Here is an 18,496-nt window from a genome sequence, read left to right on the forward strand (position 1 = left end):
TTTTTATAAGAGTGTTGTTCACTTACTACATGGAGAGCATTGAATTTACCTTTAACTTTGAATTAGAACACTATACATTCTAATTTATAACTCATTGGACACTTTGAGAGATTCTCATTGAGCAGAAGAGCAATGAGGATAAAGGCGGTCTTTTTTTTTTTTTGGCAGTCAATACCATGACTCATCTAGAGTCTAGAGTCTTTACCAAAACAAAAAAAACCAAAAAAAATTCTAGAGTCGTGAAGCGATAGCCTTGATATCATTTTCAACAGAATTGGGGTCTTCAGCAGCGAATTCATCCCACACCTGAGAATGAAGCGTCTTCCTCATCTGTGCATAAACCTGCCCATTCCACTTCCTTCCAGCCAACTCCTCCCCCAAACGAATTGCTGCAACAACTGTTTCTTCCACCGTATCATGTGCCGAATCGATGATGCCCTTCGCCACTGCCTCCTCTGCTCTCATCTTCACTGGACGAAGCACCGTATCACGCCTCGCCGACGGCAACATCACCTTCGACCTAATTATAGCCATGTAATGTCTCGGAATCGGAAAGCTGATATCGAGTTCGTTCAGATACAGAACTCCTCTATCCTTCCTCATAAGGATATAATCGTGACACAGAGCCAATATGAATCCCCCTGCAGATGCGTGGCCTGAAATGGCCGCGATGGTTGGCATTGGCAGAGATAAGATGTTGGTAGAAACTGCCTTGAATTTGGATCCGATAAGCCTCATACGCTCGTTGAAACTGGCGGCTCCACCCGCTTTCGCCCATGGAAGATCCAATCCATTGCAGAAGAACTTGCCTTCGGCTGTCATCACCAGAGCGGAAGCAGGAGCTCCTTCAGATTCGGATCGGACTCGGGTTAAAGCAGCAAGAATTGCGTCCATGAGGGTTGGATTAAGCCTGTGCTCATCTGCGCCGGTCAGTTTGAGCAGGAAAATGCTTCCGCGCTTCTCTAAGGTACACATGTTTCTCTTCTTCGAAGTTTTAAGCATGGTGCTTCTCTGTTTAGTATTTATATATGATTAAATAGAGGCGTTTCAGGAAAGAAGCTTTCTTGCTCTCACTGGTGATTTCAGCAAGCAGGTGGACCTGACTCTCTGATAAAGTTAAAATTCATTAGAAAGATACAGGTTGAAAGCAACCGAGGGCAAAAGACAAACGAGATGTCAGACTTCAATCCTCTTGTGCCAGGAAGTTCTTTATATTAATTATATAAAAATTCTCCTGAAGATGTAATCTTAGTGTGCCCAACTTTCCTGAATGAACCTTAGATCTTCGAAAGAAAATAGCTGAGATCAATTATTTGAATTAATAATGTTTTTAGCCTTTATTGGTGGCTGAAGCTGGAAAGATTATTGCTAAGTAGTTTGAATTCAATTGTCAAAGTAGGATTTGAGAGAGCATGGTCAAAGTCAAACAAAATCACAGGAATGCCTGGTATCAGATAATACTTATGGAAATCATTTGTGGTTTCATCCGACCTTCTTATTAAAGTTTATAGGTCAGTCTCAAGGTTTAAGTGTCAAAGTTGAGAGGAGTTCTCTTTGAACATGATTACAAGAAACCTTGAACACTTGCAATACCTTTGAAACAAGACAAATGTGTCGTAAGAGGTAACCTCATCTTCCATCCATTTAAAGTCAATTGAATCTGGCTATGATCCTGCTTCTCTGTTTCTTTTTTTTTTTTTTTTTAATAATATATGCTCCTCCTTTAATCATCGTTCTTAATTTTGATAATGCAATCTCTCTTGTTCAAAGTTTTTATAGATTCTTTTTTTAGTCAAAGTTCTTATAGGCTGCGTTTGCTTGCAAAGGTTGAGTGGGAAAAAAGAGTGAAAAAAAAAAATATGTGTGCTTGAGTATAGTGGGGTGAGGGAAAAGAAAACGAAGAAAGGGAGGAATTTTGTGAAAAAAATATTAATTGTGGGTCCCACTTTTTTATTTTTTACACTCTTCTCCAAAGTCACACACATTTTGTAGGGTTTTGAAAAAGTTTGGAGTGTGAAAAGTTAGCTTGCCTCCTCACCCAGACAAGTTTCCTTCAATTAAGGAAACTTATTTATAACTTGTTTACACATTAACTTGTTTATAACTTCACTTATCCTAAACCTACATTTTTAAGATTTAAAGGAAAATTTTTGTTTTTTCAAAAATTTTCCCACCTCACTTTTATTCCAGCAAACAAACGCATCCATAGAGACAATTTTCATGTTTTAATTTGGAAGAGGAAGAAGAGATCCACGTTTAAGAAGTCTGAAATGAAAATATTAGAAGCATAAATGAGAATGTTTACATTGATATAATCACATGACTATTTTGTTTTTTTTCCCATTAAAGAGTATGATTGTTAATTGGGTAAATTACATACAGGTTCCTAAAATCTATAATCAATTATATCTACTACTACTAAAAAGAAATCAATTATAAATATTTTCTTCTTGTTAAGTAGTAAAGTTAAATGATAAATAGACAAATAAGGGCATTTGTAATTGATTTCTTTTTAGGAATAGTAAATGTAATTGAGTGCAAATTCAAGGGTACTATATGTAATTTGCCCTTGTTAATTTTATTAATAACATGGTAGGCATTGCTCATGTCAAGCTAGTGGAGCTTTGGAAATAGTGGAGGTAGGTATTTAAACACCTATATGTTAATGTGGAGGTAGGTATTTAAACACAGGGGCGGAACCACAGTGGGGCCAGGGGGCCATGGCCTCCCCAATTTTAAAAAAAATTATATTATTCTCTTAATCTCAAAAAAAATCATATTATTACCTTAATATTAATTCCTTCAATTTTTTTCAGTTTTTTCTCTTCCCACATGTGAAATATCCCAGCACTAAGAACCCATCCGACTTCCAGAAGGAAGAAGAAGAGAAAGAAGTCTCCGCCTCTAACAAAGGTAGTCTTCCTTCTACTGTTTCACCTTCCGGAACCACCTCAAGCTCCCTAGGCGTACCAGCGACTCCTCAACAACAAGGTGTTTTTCCTGACAGAGTGGGTATGGCTATTGAAGCCTTTTCTCGACTTCTTTTCTTTGTTGAACATCATGCCCTAAGAGTCCAGGTTAGGACCTCTAGACTACTCCAGCTTGCTTCGTCCGCACCACGTGGTGCTGATGAAGGCTGCTTTTAGAATCCCAGAAGATTTTCCGGTTAGGCTTCCGGGTCCCTGCAAAAGGGCAAACCTGCTTGAAGAAGGGGAAGTTCCCTAGTACTTCAATTCGTTGCTGAGTGATTTGAGGTTTCCTCTCTGCCCTTTCATTAGGCATACCTTAGAGTACTATGGGCTTAATCTTGGAATGCTGGCTCCGAATAGATGGAGATACCTCATTGGCTTCATGGGGTGCTACCACCGTTTCAACATCGAGTGTAGTCTGAACCTGTTAAGATGTATTACTTTCATCAGAGTCATAGGTAGAGTAGGATGGTACAGCTTTAGCAAGCGTGGTACTGCTACTCTTAAGTTCATGGTTATGGAGGATCTCTTCCCAATAGCTACAAGAGGTGGAAAGACAGGTATATAGCCTTTAGAGTTCCCTCAGGACATGTTTCCTCTGCCTGGCCTTCCATCTCCCAACAAGACATCAAGAAGTTGAATGACAAACCTTCTTTGAGCAAAAAGGAGAAGCGTTTTTATGACACCTTCATGAAAGGGAAGGGGGCTCCCATTCACAGTTGTGAAATGGACTTTGAAGCTCCCCTTGTACTTTGGGGGGTAATGACTGGTGAGCCCCAAGCCCTTCTCTTTTTTAACTATAGATTTGTTTTTCTAAGAAGTATGTCTTTTTACAGTTTTCAGCATGTTACTGGATAGAGAAACTCTCCTTCAAAGATATAATCTTTCTTGGACAGTCGCCAAACTGGAGCATGAGAAGCACCAAGGATCCGAGAGTGACTCCATGAACCCCCTGCAGAACTTCCACAGCCAGTGGCCAAGCCCCTCCTGATTCCAAGCTGATGACCTTGAAGGAGGTACTCAAGGAAGTGAAGAAAGAGATTGATCCGTCAATCGTGGGGGAAGATGAAGACCCTGTCGAAGTTTCAAGTGAAGACAGCCCCCTAGAGGCTTCCTTGAAAAGGAAGTCAAGTAGGGATAAGGGTCGTAAACAACTACCATCTCCTCCAAGGACTAGAGGCAAAAAAAGATGATGAAGGACGACGATTCTGGGGAAGGTCCGAAAGGTGATCCAGTCAATATCCCGAAGCAATCTCTTCCAAGAATAACCATTAAGGAAAAGACTTCTCAAGTCACCACTTCCAAAACCAGCAAGGCCAACCCAGCTTCCAGGACCTTTGCGTCCCGTTTCTCTAAACCCCTTTCTTTTGATGAATCTTCCCCTTCTTTTGCAACAGCAGCAACTCCAACATCAGTTCCAACCGCTTTAATCAAATTGTTTTAGAGGCTCCTATAGCTTGTGCTTCCCATATCTCATCTAGGATTTTAAGATCTCCCTCCGAGACACAGGGTGAGTCATCTTCGCAGCCCTTAGGCGAGGACCAGACTTCCAAGGACCCTATCAAGCCGCCTATTGTTGTATGGGCTCCTTAGTGGCAACTTTCAACAGAGGGAGGTCTTTTAGACCACCCTGTGAAGATGAGGGAGTGGCTAGAGCACGGTGTAACCTCTGATGACAAAGTAATGGCAAATAATCTTACTCTGCATACACTATTCTCTAGATTGGCCGTGTAAGATTCATTCCGCAACTTCAGCTTGTCTCCCCTTATATATATATATATATATATATATATATATAATATATATATATATATATATATATATATATATATATATATATATATATATTGACTCCATTTACTTCTCAAGAATGCCTATCATACTGCTTCAATGACTGAAGGACTGGTTTGTCGGAGTAAGTTCTTATCCTCCGAAGTGTCATCTCTGACCAAAAGCATGAAAGAGCTCCAACGTAAAGACGCTGCTTTGAAGACTAATCATGCCCAAGTCATTGCGGAAAGGGACGTGCTTCTGAAGAAAATCGACAGTTCAAAAGAACAAGTCCAACAACTTAACACCAACAACGTCTGATATCTGAAGCAGAGAGATAAGGCAGTGAAGGAGTTAGATGCAGCAAACAAAGTCAGCTAGCAACTTGTCGAGGAAAAACTTTCTGTTGAATCAGAAAGGTTCAGATTGCATATGCGAAGCCAGGAATTTGAGAGTTCATTGGCTAGTTTCCAGAGAGAGGGAGGCTCAAATGATTAAGCTCTCTAAAAGTAAGAGCGAGAAGTAGACCCTTCAAATGGAAGTAATGAAGCTGACCAAAAGATTGGAGGATGGGGGGGGGGGGGGGGGAAGCTGTAGAAGCTTTCAAAAAATCCAAGGAATACCGCAGGGAGCTAGTAGACACCGCCATGCCAGGCTTCGAACATGGTCTAGACCATGCTTTAAACTGATGACTGAGAAGCTCTCGAAAGACATGTTGAAAGAAATCTGCAAAGATCCTCTTTTTAACGCAGACTCTTGCAGACGTCTGAATATTGCGGTATTTAGCTGGATGTCCTCCTCCCTAGAAAATGCTGCTCAGCCTCCTTCCTCGTCAAGCTCTTCTACTCCTACTTCTGCTTCCGGAGTTGAAGATTCCAAAAAGGAAACTAAACCCATTCCTCTCCAGCAGATCAACCCTAATGGCAGCGTTGTTGTGACCATGCCTGAGGATGTCAACCCCTAAGACTGGCCCTTCAACATCAGCAACTCTCTTTTTTCTATGTCCTTTGTTTGAGAACCACTTTTTTTAGAGTTTCTTATTTTTTGGAAACCTTTCTTGCTTTGCTTAAGTAATGAATAGAAGTCTGCTTTTAGCCTTTTCTGTTTAGGCACACAAATCTTGCGTTTTTCTTGAGATTCTTCATGCATAGGACTGTGATGGCTGCTGTTAACCGAGCATGGTCACCTTACAGCATGCCTCTCTTAGAAATCTGCTCTTTATCCTACAAGTAAATCCCTTCATGAAGTACGCTGCCCCACCGTAGCCTCCTCCAGATCCATCGAAAGTCTACAAGAGCCCTTCCAAGGTCTATTGACACTTTCTAGAGATAAGATCGAGGTTGTCCGTTGGTGAAGTGGTAAGTCTGAGAAGTACCTGACGAATCCTCTTGGCCCAGATTTTAGCTCTTGGTCCCAGCCAAATAAGCTGCTCTGGTTCCTTGGCCTGAACCATAATTTTTTACCATAACATTATTATTATTAGCCCTCTAGTCATTATGACAAATCTTGTCAAGAAGAGTATCTCACCAATGCTCAAGACTTTGAGGGCAGGAATTTGTTGAGAAATGAAAAAGCTTTTCAGTGAAGTTTGCAAAAGTTGCAAATGCTTTTCAGCGAAGTTGTAGGTGCTTAAGAAGCATCCTTCAAATAATCCCTGGGAAATTACTTCTCGGGATAACCCTTGGGCAAAGGTTTTCCAAGAGGGTACTCCTTTCGTACCTGGGGTAGGCCTAATAGCCAGGGCCCCTTCTTAACTAGTTCTCCTTGTTGCCTCAAGCTCTCATTTCTATTGTCGTGTACATCGACCGTGAGAGTGACTTCTGCAAGTGGAGTAGTTGACAAGTTTAGGTGATAGGTCCTAGACTGTGCTTGATCAGCCTTGCGGAATCCAACGCCCTTGGCAGTTGGGAACTTCAATATCACGTAAATGGGAGAGATACGATCTCCAACTCCCCTAAAGGCTGGCCAACCCCAAAAGATGTTACAAGCCGACAAGTTATATACTTCCACAAACATAGTGGGCATAGATACTTGTCGGAAGAAGGTTCCTACAATCCAATGAGGTTGCGTTTCCACTGACGGGAATGGAACTTCTCGAGAAGCTGTATATCAAGGTTGCGGTTGATGGTGACATTTACTAGTTGATCCATGATAAAGGGAAAGCATCCAGGGACATGGTGTCCGCTGATGAGCCGGTACTAACCAAGATTTTTCTTGCCCCATGACTTTGTCAACCTATCCTTGGATACAGTGGCTTCTTCACGAAGGATACAGACATCCTTGTGCTCCTTCTTTGGCTGGAAGGACTGGCTCACTTGAATAAAGCATGTCGCTATGATAGGGCTCAACGGTGCTTGTGACATGTATTGTTTACTCTATTTGCCTTGGTGGTCAAGACGTGGGGCTTCGTGAACGCTGCAGTCATTCTACAAGGCCTCTCACCATCAGATGTGAGAGGAAACCTTGCCTTGCGTATGCACGGTCGGGCATCCTCCGGAGATCTGCTTGCATCTGGACTCTTAGTTGTTAATAGTGACTAACAGAAAATCTGCTTTAAAGGGACGTCTAAGACGCGTCAGGCAAGCTCTTCTGGTGCGAACTAAAGCCTTTGGAATTAACCACGTGATCCTCCAACGCCCCGCAAGTATTGAAATCTGGGGTAGGGCTGCAATGGCCCATTGTTGATCAGCGGGTGCTTCAAGGCTGGAAGGCAAAGCCGCGACCAAATCTAGTGGGGAAAGATCAGCAAGTAGATTGGTGACAATCTTCTGCTATTCACGCTCTGAGAAGAGCTGTACATCCTTCAAAGTCCCAGCCTTCTTACGAAGGCCTTCCTTTTTCTGGCAATGAGGTTTCTAAGACTCGGATGCCTAACTTAACAAATCTTCTTCAGCCATCTCCAAACAAGGAAGCACCTTATAGGTCCTAGAACCTATGATAGTAGCTTTTTGTATTGGTACCAACTGCGATGTATACTTGACTATTTCCCTCAACTTGTGCCGTTTGGAACGGCAGGAGTTAAGGTTGTTCATAGTATGTTGGATTGCGATTAGGGAGAAGGGAGAATACAGATCTGTCTTCGTCTGAGGGCGTCCATTCCACAATACCACAGGCTTGCATAATTGCGCAGGGTAAGATTCGAGTTGAACGTGTGATTCACTCCAAAGGGAGGATCAACAAACACTCAAGGACAACCGTGCATTACCCCTTTCGTCTGAAATTGACGTTCTTCTCTGGGAAAAGAGAGTGCGACGTTTCAATAACCTTCTACCCTTCGCAGATTTCTGCCCAGAGCCTCTTGATCAAGGAAAAGAGGAGAGCCACTGATCATTTTGTTAGCAGTTTCCCACAGACGGCGCTAAATGTTGGTGTGAAAAAAATAGGGTCTTAGCTCTCTAGTCCGCTCCTGATCCAAACCACGCCCCTGCGATCAAAGACGAGATGAGAGTGAGTCGCCTCTGAGGACGGGAAGCCACCTCCAATGATTAAGTCAGTCCTTGAAGAAGAAACTGTGAATCACTCCTAAAGGAATAAATGCCCAAGGAGGATGCAGGAGATTTATGGAGATGATGTTCTTGGTGGATTTAAGAGGGAGAGTAATCGCTGGTGAACCTCTCCTTTACCTGTGTGATCATCCGCTATTTATAACGAACCTTCAGCCTCTCGTGGCCTCAAGATGTGAGTTGGCCTCTTGAGAGAAAAGTGAACGGTGGAGATGACTTTTGGTCATGATGAACCGATGATGTGGCCTGCGAGGCTGCTCTTTAGCAGTCGGAAAGTCCTGTCAAGAAGAGACAATCCTGTCATACCCTTTTGTTGATGTGATCGAAGTTCATAAAAAGGGGCCAATCAAGCCGACGACTCTGGGCTCGAGAGAGGCCTTGAGTGTGTGAAGCTTCTGCCATCCGCATGGGATAATGGAAATCTTGAATACATTTAATGCAAATCTGCCATGTGGAGCTTTTCGCCAAGTCCCATGTTAAAGGGAAGCTTAATCCTTTTGTATCTTCTCGACAAGCAAGATTGCATTTGGGCCTTAAGACTAAGAAGTATCCAGACCAGATGTGACTACCAAGACTGGTTCAAGAACCAGTTCTCTGGCCTATGAATGGCTGACAAATATGTTGATAACAGTTCTCATACAAGAATTAAGAAGGCAAATTGAATCACCTGTAAGTTTTAATCAGTAGGATCAGTACTCTCATTCACAATTGTCTCAACCTCCAGACTTCAACCATAGCAGTCCAACGATGGCACAAATGCAACAAAAAACATCGAAACAGGTGAATTTCAGGTTTGAGATTGTTGAAACTCAATTGATCTCCATGAGAAGGAAGAATAGCGACAAAGAAGTTTCATAAAAGAATTGAAATTAGACCTTACTCATCGCCATTAAAGTCACGTGTTTTAAGAACCACCACAATTAGGGGTGCAAGTTTGGCTCTGGCGGCCCTAACCCACCCTGAGCCCGAATAGGGCTTGGGCTAAAGATTTTGGCCCTGAGGGCGGGTTAGGACCAAAATATTCTAGCCCTGAACTAGGGCCAAGGGCGGGCCTGGGATTACTCTCTGGCCCGCCCAGCCCATCCCGGCCCGCCCAGCCCATCCCGGCCCGTCCCTAATTTTGGCCCTAATCTTGGCCTTGATTTTGGCCATGATTTTGGCCCTGATTCTAGCCCTGATCTTGGCCTTGATTCTGGCCTTGATTTTGGCCTTGATTTTGAACCTGATCTTGACCCTGATCCTAGCCCTAATCTTGGCGTTGATCTAGGCCCATGATTTTGGCCCTGATTTGAGTCTGAACCCTCCACCCATATGGAGATGAATTAATTATAATCCACATGGGTGAATATTTAACACCTGTCATAAATTATATTTTCATTACCAATATAGTAAGCATCCACCTGATTTTGGCCCGATCCTGACCCTAATTTTGGGTCTAGTCTTAATGTTAATTTGACCATTATTATGTATTAGATTTTTACCCTAATCTTCTTCACATTAACATTGATATAACTATAAGTCTCAACTTTGACCTTCAGTCATTTTGATAATATTAGACTATGAGTTCACTTTTTATATTATTTTTAAGATAATTTTTATTTTTTGAATTAATTCATTTTTAGTTCAAAAAAAATCATTGAATTTTTTTTTTGGACTAAGGCCAGATAATATATTATAAATAATAAAAGCTAGTATATAGAGAATTTATATCTAACAAATCTACACCCCAACTTCTTATCATGAATATTGACATTTTCTTTTGCCTCCAGTGTGATATTTCAAAGATAAAAAAATAAAATAAAAACTTATTAAGGACAGATAGCTATGTTTGTAACTAAAATATAATTTTCTTTAACCACGATAAAAAATATCAATACTAAATTATTGTTGATTTACTTGTTAATAAAGTTTTGAATATGATTTTTTTTTTTTTTTTTTGGTTGAATAAGGATATTTATGGGAGGGGTTTTCAATTTCCATTACCAAAGTAACGGGAGAGGTTTTTAATTTGCATCATCAAAGCAATGAGAGACTTTCAGAGATCAATATAGAATTATGGAGTATGAATTTATTTATGTTTAAAGCAACACTATTAACTTATTGACTATTTTATCATTTTGTATGAGCTTGAATCATCTATATTCTATGAATTTTATTTTTAGTTTACTTATGATACTTTTATTTTTATTTTTATTTTTATTATTATTTTTTGTGAATTTACATTTGTTATCTTAGGTCCAAGAATATGACCAATTAAGGCTAGGGCCAAGATAGGGTCAATCAAGGCTAGGGACAAGGCTAATTAGGGTCAGGGCCAATCAGGGTCAGGGCCAGGGCCAATTAGGGCCAATCAGGACCAATCAGGGTCAGGGCCAATCATGGCCAATCAGGGTCAGGGCCCGGGGCCAACCCATTCTGACCCGGCCCAATTAGGGCCAATTAGGGCGAGAATGGGCTTGGCTTGGCTTGGCCCTGTAGGGCTTAGGGACAGGGACAATAATCCTTGGCCCTGAACTAGGGTTAGGGCAGGAATGTGCTCAGATTAAAACATATAGGACTGGGCTTGGGATTGCAAAAGCCCGGCCCAGTTGCAGCCCTAACCACAATAACCAAATGAAAGTGATTTTTATAGAAAAATAAAAAACAAGTCAAGACCTGTTTTCAACTATTGATTTTTTTCAACCCTATTTAAATAGAAATAGGCTGCATAAATACCAAATGTTACCATTTCTATTTATTTGGGTACAAATAAAAAATAAAAATCATGCCAAACACTAAGTGAAAACATAAATAAATCATATACAGCAATAATCATAATGAATACATACTATTGAAGCAGATAAATAATATCCATCCAATCATCATCAAGACAAGAACAACTAAATCAAACTCACATTTGGTTATCCAAATAAATACCCGAATTTAAATACGAATTTGAATCAAATTTAGATTTTTTATTACCCATTTACATCTTCAGTTGCAGCTTATATACATATTACCTCATGTTGGCCACATGTCTCCCGAGATTGTTGGCATTTTTAAGATTAGCTCAGCATAGCCAATCCAATGACACCCGCTCCAGACCAATAGGAACCTAGATCTGCCTTATTCCGGAGGCTGGTCCTCTTCTTGTTTGTCTAAATACAACTGGGATATTCTTTTGACATGATCATAATAAAATCATCACTGCTGCCCTTTGTGTAGATACCAATGAATACGAGCCAATAATAACGAAAAGGATGATTAAAGACCATGAGCTCGAGTCACAACCACAATAAGAAGAACCACAATCGAGAGCATAAGTGAGCTTTTCAACCTCTCTCCTTGGAGATCTGTGGTTTCTGCTGTGTTCTTTTGTGGAGGTTCAAACACATCATTCACCAGCTCTGTAAGCTTTTCAATTAGTTCCAAAATCATAGCCTTAGTTTTGTCTAACACCCACTTCAGTATGCTTGCTACAGGATCTGGACTTCCACCAGAATTATCTGAACCAGCATTTTCAGCTGCAAAGTACAAAAAACAAAACCAGCATACTTCCATTAACTAATAGAGAATTCAACAACAATAATGATAATATTAGCATTTATGATGGAAGGAGCAGAAGCAACAAAAAAAGATAGAACGATGGATTCCATGAATCTGCTAGGCTGAATGGTTCAAGTTCACCTCTAAATTGGTTTGTAAAAGACCATTGAAATGAGCTTTCACTAACAAGATTCATTCAGTGAGCCCATCAGTTTGGAGAATTCTTTTTTCACCCTCCATTTTTTCCCATCCACATTTTTTGGGAATGTGTTTATTGACCTTAAAGAGATTTCAATAAAAAAAACCATAAATGAGACTGTTTAGAAATTAATATTACTAGATATCATCAAGTTTTTTCACAAACCTGTGCAGAATGACTCCTTCAGCTTCTTCACCAATTCATTTTTCAAGACAGCATCCCAGACTGCTTTATCAGATGATAATGACATGACCATTCTCTACAGAAAATCAGAATCCAAAATAGACACATACGAAACAAATAAGAATCCAAACGGCACATGGAAATAATTTTCAAAGGAAAACAGAAAATACGTGTACTTCAAATAGAATCTTCTTGGGCCAGAAAAAGGGGGAAAAAGATCTTCTATAACCATAATTCTCAACTTTCATTCACCATCCTGTTTAGCTTTACTGAAGGTGAACATCTAATGAAACAATGTGAAACAAGTTATAAGATCAAGCACATTGTTGCTATTTCATTAGCCTGAAATACCTCAATTTCTCACTCAAGCACTTCTCCAATTTTCATGAAAAGGGGATCCATGCTATACAAGTATCATGTAAAATGTATCATTTCTTTGTTGATCTTGATCATAATCTCTAGTAGGGAACATTTGACAACCAATAATTTCAATCAAAGCTGCTCATTGATAGTTGATACACTAAGATTTCAATAGCAAGGATTAGGATAATTGAAGCATAACGTAGAAGATTTTTATGCTTGACGATACTATAAAAGATAATATGAACAAGAGACAAAAAGCAAGAAAGAACCGAGTCCCAATAAATAGAAATGTCAATAATGAAACAAGGATCAATGTTAGAACTTAAAAGTACCTGTATAGATGGTTCTGTCTGCAGTAAACGGAAAGCATCATAAACCCGTCCATACTGATTAGATTGAGATAGCTTTGGACTGTAAAGATGAAGATTGGGCTCAACCACCTCGGACCTTCGTGGATCTGCAATATGATAAGGTATGTCCTTGTCCAAACTAGAGGCTTTATCTTCATAAAACTGCGAATATAAGGCTGGAGCAATGATCCTACATTAAAAAAAGCATTACCATCTGTGCAGCTTCATGCTAGTAGGTTTGCTACAATTGTAAATACACAAGAGACAAGACTAGAGCAAACCAGAAGCACTAGTTCATAGTTGATGTAAACATTGGAAACAGAATTTTAAAGTGGACATGAGGGATACACTCAGATATACGTATTTTGATCTGAATCAATCTTAGATGAAATAGCAGTGACATGAAGTTTAAACTATATTCATGATATTTGATGCATGATAAGTATGAATCTCGTTCATAAAGAACTCACATCCAAGTAAAGAATCAGCTTCTCGAATAATAACCAAACACCAGTAAAAAAAACCAGAGATCATTCACATGCAAAAATCCAAAATGACTCCTCCCAGTTTTTTGAGATTACCAAAGGCAATGAAATCTAAGTTGAGTTTAACAAGGAACATTCAGAAAATTAAAGGATCTGACCACTTTCTTGGTTCAGTTCTTCAAAAAATGCAGGGCCATCACAAGATCTTTAGAGAGTACCAGTTTTCTAAACATACTACTACACACAAAGGTGTAAAATCAAGGTATAACCAAGGTGCGATTTTTCAATGAACTTCGCCATTTTGCTGTCTGGCATAACCGGAGAAACAGTGAATTTTGCCAATACCGGGCGAAATTTTGCCATGTAATATCGCTGCAGGAGAAAGTTCCCAGGTTTGCTTTGTTCTATGTCTTTCACTCTTGCCAATCCAAAACATGGATAACTGTGTCCATATGAGTATTCTATAAGAATTGATTAGACAACATTGATTTTATGTATATATCTGGATATTGGGGGACTGGGGGCATAAATGAATCAAAGCCTCCACTATATCCAATCATGTACGTCAAATTAGAATACAGTTTTATTTAAAATTAGAAATGGAGTTTCAAACTACCAAAAGCTAGGTTGGGTTTTTCAAAAAGTGTTAATAATTACTGTGAGAAAAAGTCAAAATTGAAACTGACAGCGACACATATGAAGTGGATTTAAAAACGTCATGATATTTTGCAAGAAATTGTGAAAGCAGTGATAAATCACTGAACTTTTGTAAATCTCATTTCAAAGGGCATTTAGGTTCGGAGAGTAGTGAACCAGCGAAATATCGCCATGTTTCGGCGATATTTTGCTGATAGTTCCTTCCATGGGTATAACACAAAGTTAGGCTTTTAAGCTTAGTAAACTTGCTGATCTGTAACGTAAGAACACCAGCCTCGATAAATAATATAGACAGTAAGCGAAGACATTCATCTCTGAGGCTGAGGTTGTACATAAAGCTGTTTTAAAATTTCTTTTCTGATGAAGTATCTGTCTTCTCCCTAAGAAAACAAGATAAAGGCATAAAGAAAACGGCTAACTGACAGATAGAAAAGTTTTTTAGCTCTATAGAAAATGATGAGAGAACTGGTTGGTCTTAACATTTATGAATTCTACTTCACATAGCTGCGCTCATCTGACACACACATTCTATCTTCCAAGACTCTTACTTGAAGAAACAAGAGACAATCATAAACACAAAGAGCAGCAGCTCAGCTGAGCTCTATCCTTTAATTTTAAACGGGACTCCTCAACTTCACAGTTACAGATTCCAACTAATGACATATGATAAGAATGATGGGGAAGGGTGGTGGACCAGGAGATATCAGCATCCTCTAATTATGTGAGACTAATACTAAGTTAATGCAACAAATTACCATTATTCTAGAAAATTCTCTAAGTCAAACTTTTGTTGGAATTCATCCCAATGACACTTCTAGCTTATTTGAACAGGTTTAATTTTCAGACATATTGGTTGCCTTCAGGTACCACCATGTGCATCCAAGTTCAAGAACAAAAATTATACATGTAACACTAGAAATTACAACATATATCAAGTGATCCCCTATAGAGATGGCTAGAATCAACCTAAAAGCAATGGCTCTCTATTGGCAGAAATTGAGTTGTGAACACCTAATTCATCTGTGATGCATGGAACCCTACATGACTTTGGGTCACACTGATTTGATTTGTACAAGTTCCTCAACCCTGAAAATTAAAAACAAGGATCAAAACACTACTCAACAGGAGCAGCCTCAAAATTATGTTATGGCAGCTCTTAGTTACTCTGATGAAAATCCATAGAAAGTAGAGTGCAAGATGGATGATTTTCTAGAACAGACAAATATATAGGAATACATGAGAGGAATGTTGTTTTAAAAATGTAACTTAATCACCAAAAAGTATCTTTATTTTTCCTCTGGTTTATGAGTTCATTCTCCCTTTCCTTTTTTCTCAATGACCAATATCCTAAAAACTTCTCCGCAGCCTCAACCGTACAGGTGCACTATACACATTGCTGGACAGGAAAACCAGCACAAGGTAAATATAAAACAGATAATTCCTTGCGTGTCATAATTCCTTTCAGGTCCTCTTTCTATGTTATTTTCTGGACAATAATATAGGGAAGAAACAAAGTAATATCCATGGTTCAGTATACCTAGAAGAAAGTCCTTCTTGGAACACTTACGCCTAAGCTTTAGTGGTAATTCACAAGCTTTGCAGGATTCGTCGTTCAGGCAAAGCTCATATGTGTTGAATTCATCGGCGGAATGCATCTCTGACTGTCGATATCTTACTAATCATTAATCTGGTAATCATGGCAAGAAAAATTCTCGCATTTCCTTTTCCCTCTATTACAAAACAAAACCCACATACAAAACATAGCCACACGCATACTAAGATGGAATCAAAACAGGGAAACACCAAGTTCATGTCTTACTCCACTCTTATATTCGATAAATGTGAAGAAAAAGCAAAAAAGGCAATATGTAGAGAAATAAAGTAAGGATTTATACTGTTTAAGAGATGAGATGGCATCTTCAACTTCATCCAGAGAAGGAACAGCACCAAAAATCAAGCTTGCTCTGTCGTGGTCATCTTCACTGCCAGATTCCGATTCACAGTCATCAACAACGCATAAGTAGGGACAAGCACAAGAAACCCAGTTGGTCACGGAAGGGGAAGTTGCCGACACAGGCAAATTGAGTGAAGTAGAAGCAGAAGGAGACGCAGAGTTCGAAAGAGAAAGGATGTGAGAGGCAGGCTTATTGGTCGTGGTAGACCTTGAGAAAGCATCTTGCAGTCCTGGAACGCGGGAGTGAAATGCGTTCCTTAGCATCCCTCCTCCTCCTCCACCCATCTCTCCTCCCCGAAATGAATTCCTGTTATCCCTTTCTGTTTTTTCGGTAGAAGAGTTCCTGTTAATTGTTATCCCATTACTCCCTCCTTCCTTTTCTCTCCTCTTCTCTCTTTGTGGCTCCCACTCTTTTGTATTACTTACGGTTTCAGGGATTCGTGTTCTGGTTATTAGCCGTTCCCAGTTTCAAGTTGGCGTGACTGTCGTCATTACTGGACAACAAGGTTGTAAAATCCGTTTAAACTCGGACGAGCGACGAGGGAAAAACATCGTCTGCTGTACAGATCGTCTACAGTACATAGCAGTGCAGCACCACATGCTGACACTTGGATATTATTGAATTGAATGGCTGAGATTAAAATGAAATGGGTAAGTATTAGGAATGGAAATTTATACCCATTTAACATATCCGACCGTACAGTTAAACCCATACCCGGCTTCTTTGATCATTCATTTTCTCTCTCTCCCCTTTATCTCCCCGTATCTCTCCTTCTTGTTAAGGTTTTGCGACTCCTTGGGCAGAGGAATACATCGCCTGCCTTCCGCCATCGGTCACTTCGCAGGGATCCTCACTCGAAGGAGGTCGGAGATCTACCTCCAGCGCAACAGATCTGGCCAATTAGCTACTGTAATAGACGTTTCTAAACTGTAAATTCTTTCCATCTACTCCTTCCGTCTTTCATCACTTTTCCTCTGCAAATGAAGAGAAATCTCATTGGGAAGAGTTGCTGAGAACAGTTTTTCAGTTTTCAAAGATCCTAGACCATGGTTGATCCAAAACCTTTGTGGAGATAGTTGATCCATCTTCAATATCCCTTTTATATCTGTTTTAACGATTTTGGGGAAAGTTTGAACTCGAGGTTTACACCCATTTCTTCCACTTTACCGTGAAAAATAAAAATAAAAAAAAGAAGCTTAGTTCTTCCTTGGCACAGTGGTTATTATGTGAGGAATTATTTTCAATTTTTTAAGTCCTCTACCTTGGTTCTAATGGAGTGCAATCGATTACAAATTCAAGGATTGAAATATTAAGAAGCTTTCAATACACCAAATCATTCGTTCAATCTCTGAATCATTCAAGTCTCAAAAGTGGCACTCAAGAAAGGGAAGGTTGAATTCTAATTTTTAATTTACACAACAGAGGGGTTGTGCAGCAGAGTTGCAGCAGGCTTAGAATCGACCATGGTGGGGCGTCTGGGAGGTTCTGGAGTTGTCAGCGAAAATAGTCCAAATCAATGGAGTTTTTGAGTCGCCGTCCGACAATAGTCCAAATCAATGGAGTTTTTGAGTCCCGGACGGCGATATTTGCAAAAGCCGGTTGACTGTAGAGGTTGGCGTCTTGGCGAATTTGATTCGGGCGTAAAAGTAAACCCGACAAAATAGGTCCAGTTTGATAAAATGAAACTCAACAAATCCTAACCGCAAGATTCTAATCTTCCACGTGGCATTTCAAGAAAGTGCACCGTTGTGCATTGCAGGCGATTTGCACTGCAGACGATGTTTTCCCAGCGAGGAGTTAACTCAAAATTTTTAGAAGCTTTTAGGAATTTTACCAGGAAAATTTTCAATGTCATCCTTTGATCTGTCTTTAATATTGAAGCCACCCCAATGTATTCCATGTATCGGACAAATCCCCTATTACTAGCATTGTTAATCACAGTTAGTTTTTATTTATTCATTTACAATATTACCTTCATATTCTAAGTTTAAAAGCACTTTTCATGATGTATATTTCTTAAAATTTGTGAGGTTTTATGATTGAGAGAGGAAAAAGTTGCAGATAGTAGAGAGAAAAAAAAATGAATCAAGCCTGGGATTTTCGTTCAAGGTTATTATTGTACTTTTGAAATATTTGAAATATTTAACATATTAACATGTAACTGTGAATTTCAAAAGACAATAGATGTTTTTTATATATTGTTACTTTATAGGGGATTTGATTGATTAATTGGATAAATCAATGGGTGGCATTAATTTTAGGGACGACTTCTGTTTAGATACCAAGTAATGGATGAACATTATACAATCCTAACTATCTAGGTCTCCTTGGTTTCATCGGTTCTTCTAATATCTGTATACGTACATAATTAACTTAGACATAGCGGAGGTTTATTGTTCGCAATTCATTATTTTGAATCTTCCCACTTTATTTTCATTCTAATGAAGAGCCTTAGCTCTATGTATTGATAAAATATATGTATATTTGATGGTTTCCAATTCACCATGATATAACAAGATAAATTGAATTTGATGGGC

At 39.4% G+C, this 18,496-nt stretch overlaps 1 protein-coding gene and 1 pseudogene across 1 annotated transcript; both read right to left on the bottom strand.

The window, feature by feature from the left end:
* Window positions 1-17: 17 nt before the first annotated feature.
* Window positions 18-1,015, bottom strand: LOC149016766 (enoyl-CoA delta isomerase 3 pseudogene; annotated as a pseudogene).
* An 8,870-nt stretch (window positions 1,016-9,885) lies between these two features.
* LOC149016767 (uncharacterized) lies at window positions 9,886-16,291 on the bottom strand. The gene is made up of 4 exons (XM_089154838.1): window positions 15,900-16,291; window positions 12,845-13,052; window positions 12,132-12,225; window positions 9,886-11,745 (listed from the first exon to the last, which is right to left on the bottom strand). Exons 1-4 carry the CDS (start codon window positions 16,241-16,243, stop codon window positions 11,486-11,488), a joined length of 906 nt encoding a protein of 301 aa, XP_089010964.1. The 5' UTR covers window positions 16,244-16,291; the 3' UTR covers window positions 9,886-11,485.
* Between the last annotated feature and the right edge of the window lie 2,205 nt (window positions 16,292-18,496).

The sequence above is a fragment of the Hakea prostrata genome, chromosome 5 (assembly GCF_041222555.1).
Source record: "Hakea prostrata isolate BN-2017 chromosome 5, UWA_Hpros_2, whole genome shotgun sequence".
In the NCBI taxonomy this organism is placed as follows: Eukaryota; Viridiplantae; Streptophyta; class Magnoliopsida; order Proteales; family Proteaceae; genus Hakea; species Hakea prostrata.